General features: G+C 60.9%; 1 protein-coding gene across 1 annotated transcript; it reads right to left on the bottom strand.

The window, feature by feature from the left end:
• Positions 1–3307: 3307 nt before the first annotated feature.
• On the bottom strand, positions 3308–7454 carry SLC23A1 (solute carrier family 23 member 1; the record flags this gene model as incomplete). The annotated part of the gene is made up of 15 exons (XM_082006141.1): positions 3308–3641; positions 3816–3911; positions 4065–4208; positions 4453–4582; positions 4661–4766; positions 4861–5008; positions 5207–5363; positions 5483–5603; positions 5708–5889; positions 5976–6043; positions 6128–6216; positions 6295–6452; positions 6566–6667; positions 6870–6941; positions 7419–7454. The coding sequence occupies 15 exons, from the start codon at positions 7452–7454 to the stop codon at positions 3391–3393; spliced, it is 1860 nt and encodes a 619-aa protein (XP_081862267.1). The 3' UTR covers positions 3308–3390.
• Between the last annotated feature and the right edge of the window lie 55 nt (positions 7455–7509).

Raw genomic sequence — 7509 nt, 5'->3', positions numbered from 1 at the left:
GTAGACTGGGCCCTCTCTTGGTGGATGTAGCACAATTTCCACACTGTGAAGCCAGTATTAGAAGATTTAATTGTAAAAGCTCTCTCTTCTTGTCACTGTGTTACACTTATGCATTGCCAAAGTTTTGTTAGTCTTGCATGCTCAATAAAAGTGCTGAGACTGTTATTAAGTAAATCTGTCAAAAGTTTAATGGAAACATAATTGGACCCTGGCTCTCTGCAAAGAAGGCAGTGAGGTAAGAAGCACCAGTCAAGTTGAGACAAAGTACCACGTTTATAAAACCTTCTGCAGACTCTGTCTTTTTAAATGGGACTTGGAATTTGCTAAGGATGGTCTGTTTTTAACTAAAGATGTGTTAACTGGTGCTAGTTTGCACCTGATAATGCCTTAACTTAAAAATGAAAGCAAGGATATCTGATTGTTATGCAAATTAGCTAACTTTCCTATGAAATACCAGTATTGTTACTAATGTTAATTTTTCCCCGTAAAAAACTTCATGCTCCTTTTAAGCAGCGTGAGCTTTAACAGAAATTTTACAGACCTGTACAGAGTCGTAGATCTCAGCTACTGAACTAACATCCAAGCGATTGGAAGGAAGAAATTCCCTGTACTTTGCAGTATGTTATCATGTTAGAAACGTTTCACTTCCTAATTACGTTAGAGGAGACGTGAATTTCATCACTTTCTTCCAAGAACCCAGATACATACATAGCACTGCCTATGTAACTTTTAGCATACAACTTTATTATAGCTGGATTTAACGAAGAAAACCCTAGCATTAGTGATTTGAGTGGTGCTTTTCCCTTGCTTTGTTTAATCATCACTACACGATAGTCTACAGCACAACAACTTTTTTTTTTTTTCTTTTAATAAAGCTAGAACAGTTTTGGCTTCTTAAACTTCATATTCGGGTAGGTTAAGCTGCCATACGTGTTCAGTGTGAATAGTGTTTAAGTTGAAAATATTGTAAAAAAATTATATTTTTTCAAAAATATTTAAAAAAATAAATAATAGTAGAACTGATGTGGTGGCTGTCTCATGAATATGCATCTCGCACGGAAACTCATTTGGCAACCTGCAGAGGAAAGGGATGATGTTATGGATACGGTGCCTGTAAGGCTTTTTGTAACGTGCTAGCCCAAAATACTCATCTCAGGTTGGACTGTCACTGCTCTTTTATTTCTTTCCTCTTTATGCACTTGCCTGGGCATATTTTCCTTCCTTCTCGCCGTTGCTAATCCCTGCTCAGCTCCACTGCTGCTGGAGCTGGGGTGCTCTTGGTCCCCATAAACCTGAGAGCACTGCGGGAGGGTGTGGGTGAGTCCTCAGGTGGGAGTCAGATCCACTCTTGCTTCATAACTGCCTGGCCTCGCTGTTAATATCTTTTTTTTTTTAATATCTGATTAAACCATATGGAAACACTTCAAAAATTACGCTGTACTGCAGAACGGGAAGAGTGAAGCGAAGCTTTTACGCAGGTGTTAGCCTACAGCCTAACCACATCACTGCGTCGGTCTTGCTCCAGATGGAAGAGCCCCTCTTGGAGGAATTCAGTCAGACTGACTCATTTTGCTGTTGCTCTGCAAAATGTTAATTGCAATTATCCCAGGCTCCTTCCTGAGCATTACCTTCCCAACCTTCTGAGATCTGCTGGTCTTCCTAGAAGCAGCAAAACTATTCTGGCCTATCCACTGACTTGGGAACGGTTTAAGACTCAAGCACCTGGAGACAGAAGGTCAGGAAATAACATGCAACCATGCCCTGGCTTATTTTTAGCTGGAGTGGGAGTTTCACTAGAGAACCCCCGCATGGCTGCGGCAGTTGCTTGTCGGCGAGCTTCCTCCTGGGGTTTTAACCCGGGTGCGGTGAGCTCAGGGCGATTGGCAACTGAACTCTACGGCTAGGAGCCAGCTGCTTGTGACGCAGCCAGCCTCGCCACACTTTGGTTGCTTTGCTTTATTTTGTGGTTTTGTTTTTTTTTTTTTTCCCCATGCCGTACCCCAGCCAACTGTGTAACGTGGGGACGCCTCCTGGAGAGGTGAATTTCCTGGTGGTCTCTGCCAGGACGGAGCTGCCACTCCCCACGGCAGCCCCTGCCCTGTTGCATTCGGGGTTTGTGACCGTGACACAGTTGATGGCGCACCGTTGTTCCGGCTGTTGCTGAGCAGCGCTTGCACAGCGTCGGGGCTTTCTCTTTCTCTTGCTCGAGTAGGCTGGGGGTGGGCAAGAAGCTGGCAGGGGAGACAGCAAAACTGGGGCAGCAGGAGAGGGTCCTGCTGCTGCTCGCAGCCTGGCTGGGCATCGCTGCGCTTGTGGGAGGCGAGGAGTGAGTGCATTTGCATCACTCGGGTTTTTTGGTTGATATGTTTTTCCCCCTCTTCACTTACTGAACTGTCTTTGTCTTGACCCATGGGTTTTCTCACCTCTTGCTCTTCCCGCTCGGGCTGGGGAGCGAGCGCGTGGCTGTGCCGCCGCGCCGGTGCAGACAGGCTGTGACAGGGTCGTGCAATCCTGCCTTCAACTTCGGCTTTTTGGTGCTAAACTCGAGCCCAGAAATAGGCTTGGCTGTCGTCGGCGAGGCCGTCGGCTGCCTTCTGTGCCTGCTGCTGGCAACCGGCCGGCCGCGGGAGGCAGCGCTTCGCCAGAGCGGCCGGGATGGAGCCGGCTGGCCCGTGCTCCCCAACGCGGGACGGGGTTTGCCGAGGGCTTGTGCTGAACCGCCTCTGCTGCTGCACCGGGCGTTGGGCAGAAGCTCGCCGAGCACGCGGGAGCCGGGCCTGGACAACACCAAGCATGTCTCCACGTTGGGCAGCCCGGGAAGGCGTATGGAAAGCTGCTGGAACCGCCGAAATGGGGAAGGGATGCAGGAGTGGTGCAGGATGCAGCAAAGACGCCAGTAGGGCAAGTGGGTTTGAATTTTTTAGTATAATTTTTAATGTATTATCTGAAAATAGGCATCCTAGCGCTGTTCCGGATACGGTACCCTGCACGGAGCCCACTTCAGCCACCAGGTAGCCCTGCCGAAGCCGAGGGCACGGCGCCCAAATGTGTGGCCCCAGGTGGGAGTTTGTGGCTCCGGGGGCTCTGGCTGGCTCCAATGGTGGCTAATGGGCTTCAGTAGGCGGCTAATGAGCTTCAGCAAGTGCCAAATGAGTCTCAACCAGCTAAAGCTTGAGGTGGAGCAACGACATGGGGGGGGGTGGTCCCCAGGCAGGTACCCCGGGACCTGGGGCTGTCCCCAAAAGGCGCCTTTGAGTTTCCCTAGCCCTGTGTTCGAGACGAACACCAGAAGCCTTGCCTTTGGACTTGGCAGGTGCTAACGAACTCCAACAGCACCCGTGGGAGCTCGGCTCGGCTTCTCCGGCGCTGGGGCATGAGCCCTCCCCTCGCTCAGACCTTCGTGCACACGGAGAGCCCGTCTGCATTATCCTGCGCGTCTGCGGCTGCTGCTGTGCCGCTGCCCCTCGCCCGGGCCTTAAACCCCGTGAACACGGGGCAGATGGGCACGTGCTTCAGCCACCGGCTCCTCCTCACCACACTCATCCCGAAGGGGAAGTCGTAGCTCCGCAGGCTGGCTCTCGCCGCGCTGTCCGCGTGCGCGCCCGCCTTCCACTGCACCAGCCCCCGCTCTTCCTGCGTCCCTGCGGCAGCGGGCACCGCGTCGGCCGAGACCCCGGCCCCTGCCTGCCCGCGGCCGGGATGCCCAGCATCAGCCCTGCCTCGCCCTGTGGTCCCCTCTTGGAGCCCTAAACCAAAAGGAATCTCCCTCCAACCCCCCCTTCCTCCCTCCCTCAGGCTCCGTGTGCTTTAATTACCCGGGATGGTGTTGTCCAGGACGAAGGCGATGGTCCCCCCGACGAACATCTCGGTCGTTAGCAGCACCGTCAGTATCTGGTCCAGCTCGGGGACACCTGCGAGAGCGTGGGGACTGAGCCGGGGCGTGCTGCGATAAGCCGAATTTCCTTAATTAATCTTTGCTTTCCCGGGGTGGGCAAGAGCCTGCGAGATCTGCCCACCTCTCTCCCTCAACACCCGAAATTGGGGCTTTTTGTGGCGGGGGGCACCTGTGTTAATGGCCTTAGGGTGGGAATCCAGATAGTTCGGCAGCGTCAGCCCAAAAAACATGGCGAAGCCCAGCACGAAGAGGTTGCGGGAGGAGTTCATGTCGACGAACTGCAGGTTGGAGAGGCCGACGGCCGTGATCATGCCTGCCAGCGGAGACGGCGGCTGCGTTGCAGGCAGGCGGGGGTGCCCACGCTGCCGGCTGGGAGCCGGCCATGGGGGTGGGCTGCCCGCAAAGGCGGCGAGGGGCGTCCAAATGCAGCCGCGGTGCGACCCAAAACCTCAAAGCCAGCCCTGCATCCCTGGGGCTCGCCAGCCCCCGCATCTCCGGGGAAATGGCCCAGGGCTGATGGTAACAGCACTCCGGGCTTGGGGGGCGGCTGGGGTTACCGAATAAGGTGCAGAACATCCCGCCGAGGATGGGGTCGGGCAGGGAGGCGAACAGCGCCGTGAACTTGCCGATGGTCCCCAACACGAGCATGATGCCGGCCCCGTACTGTATCACCCTCCTGCTCCCCACCTGCACGGAGACACTGGCAGCGGGTGACGATGCCTGTTCCTCCCCAGCCAAACCGGGACCCCTCCCCGGCCCCGGTACCTTCGTGATGCCCAGGACGCCGATGTTGGGGCTGGAGGAGGTGGAGCCGTTGCCAGTTCCCAGCAGCCCGGCGATGATGCAGGAGATGCCTTCGGTGAAAATGCCCCTGGGGAAAACACCCACGGGCTGGTCCCAGCTACCGCTCTCCGGCAGCATCCCTGCCCGGTGCCCAGGGATGCCACGGCGTGGGCAGGGGGTACCTGTTAATGGCGTGCACGGGGGGAGCGGGGGCTCCCGCCAGCCGGGCGCAGGAGTAGTAGTCCCCGATGGACTCGATGATGCCCGCCAGCGTGGCGCTGAACATGCCCAGCACGGCCGCCGAGGTCACTGTGGGCAGACCCCACTGGCCTGCCCGGGGGGGCAGGGCGGGGTGTCAGGGTGGGGGGCACCCCAGCACCCGGCCCCTCTGGTGCTCACTGGTGCCGCTTTGGGGTCCCCCCCCCGGGTGCTCCCCAGCCCCGGTGATGCTGCCGCCAGGTCCCCGCGTCCCCCGGGGCGAAGGGGTATCGGGGGGACCTGCATGCCGTGGGGCTGCCTGGCACTCACAGGGGTAGGGGACCCGAAACCAGGGTGCCACGGACAGGATCTCCCCCCGGGCGTCCGTCCTGGCCTTGTAGCCGTACGCCTCGGGCTGGCTGGGGAAGACGCCGGTGCGCGTCAGCACGTAGCAGAGCAGCCACACCACCATGATGGCCAGGATGATCTGCGGGGGCAGAGGCCCAGCATGGAAAAGGAGGTGAGGGGGTGTTTGGGACCCCCCCCCCCCCCCCCCCCCGCCGGGGCCCAGCGGCTCTTGGCTGTCAGGGATCGGCCAGTCCCTACCGGGAACATCTTGAAGATCTGGACGCGGAGCAGGACGAAGCCTCTGCCCCGCCGGTAGCCAGGCAGGCAGATGGTGACGTGCCGCAGGTACTGGGCAAACAGGACAATCAGGAAGATGGTCCTGGTGGGGAGAGAGCGAGCAACGAGGTCACCTACGCCCCCGGCGCGCCCCTGGCTCCACGGGGGATGCCCCCACCTCCTTGTCCCCCCGTCCCCGTGCCGTACAGCGCCGCGATGCCCCAGTGGGAGCCGGCCCGCTCTCCGGCTGCCTGGAAGACGGAGAGCCCGATGAGGGAGACGGTGGGGGTGACGGTCAGCGGCCCGATGTAGCTGAGCAGCGCCCCGGGGAGCCCCAGCAGCCCGATGGCCACCTCCACCAGGCTGGACACCACGATGGCCCCCTGGATCTGCAGGGCACGGGGGGGGGGGAGAAGGGGGAGTCAGCAGCCCGCCGGGGATTTGGGGGTCCCCCGGGGGCGGCGGCGGGGTGTACCTCTCGCATGCGGGGCTGCCAGACGTGGGAGGTGTTGAGCGGCAGCGCCCAGTTGCCGTAGATCTGCTCTGGGGATGGAGGGGGGGTGAGGTGGCCCCCGGGGTGGGGTGGGGGCAGCAGCTGGACCCCCCCTGCACCCCCTCCGCCCTCACCTTCCGGCGGGCATCGCCACTTCTCCAGGGCCAGGATGGACTTGGCGGGGACCAGGAAGGCCAGCGCGCTCGCCTGGAAGAGGGGCAGCCTGGGGGGACGAGGGGGGATGCCTGCGCCCGCGGCCCGGGGACAGGCGGGGGGGTCCCCGCCGGGGCCGCGGCTCTACCTGATGCCCACGGTGGTCTGGATGAGGGTGGTGATGCCGACGCAGGTGAAGATGGTGCCGATGAGGTAGCTGACGGTGAGCTGGTCCTTGCCCACGCACAGGCTCTCGGCCAGCAGGAAGGGGACGGCGATGGTGCCGCTGAAGCAGGTCAGGTAGTGCTGGGGAGGGGACGGGGGGGCTCAGCGGGGCTAGGGTGCCGTGGGGTGTCCCATGCCGAGGGGAGCAGGGGCTCGGGGGGTGCCGATGGGGGAACCCCCCTTCCAGGCTGTACCTGGAAGCCGAGCAGGATGCAGAGGTACCAGGGGGGCACGTCCTCGATCCTGTAGAGCATGTCCACCTCCGGCCGGGGGGGCCCGGCGCCCGCCCCGGGGTCCTGGTGCGCGGGGGCACAGCTCAGCCCCACCTCGCCCCGCGGGCTGGGGACGGGGGGACACCCCCCCGCTCCGTCCCCACGGGTGTCACAGACTGTCCCGCAGGATGCCCTGCACCCTCAGGGATGGGGAGGGGTCCCGGCTGGCTGGTCTGCATCCGACGGCGTGTTACGGAAGGGTCTGGGGTGGGTGCCCGGTACTCACCCTGCCTGCCACAGGCAGCTCCTTCCCAGGGGGACGCGGGGGGCCGGCGGGGGCGAGAGCCGAGTTCCCATTCTGGCAGCGAGGGTGAGGCGGGAGCCGGGTCAGTGTTGTCCCAGGCTTCCCATGGGAACGGGGCTGGGCTCTGCCCCGGGGATGTGAGGGCCACCGGGCCACAGCTTGGCACGCGTGGCTGGTCAGCCCCTCCCGGCACCAGCTCTGGCCCTGAGCGGGGTCTGGGCTCCGAAACCCGCTGGTCCGTACGCAATGGTTTGTTCCCAGGGGAGGGCGGAGGGTGTCCCCGGGGGCCCTGGGGTGCCTGGACCCCGCTGCGGGTGCCGGGAAGCATCTTGGCATGTCCCCTTGGTCCCAGACTTCACCACAGCCCCCAAGCTCACCCCATCCTTTGCCAGCCCCGGCTGGGCATCATGGCGCCGAGCTGGCCATCGCTGGGGCCAGTACCCCCGGCCACCCGCCTCCCTCCCCACTGCCCTGGGATACGGCCGGAGGGTCGGGGATGGGGACGGGGACAGGGATGGAGGCTGCCTTCACCTGGGGCTGAGCCAGGTCTCCCGAGCGGGTCCCCATCCTCCGGCGGCGCGGCCCCGGCAGCGATGTCACCGCACGGGGGGTTTTATGGCCA

This window comes from Phaethon aethereus (genome assembly GCF_964289735.1).
Source record: "Phaethon aethereus genome assembly, chromosome: 14".
Taxonomy (NCBI): Eukaryota; Metazoa; Chordata; class Aves; order Phaethontiformes; family Phaethontidae; genus Phaethon; species Phaethon aethereus.
This window is presented reverse-complemented; position numbering and strand designations above follow the sequence as displayed.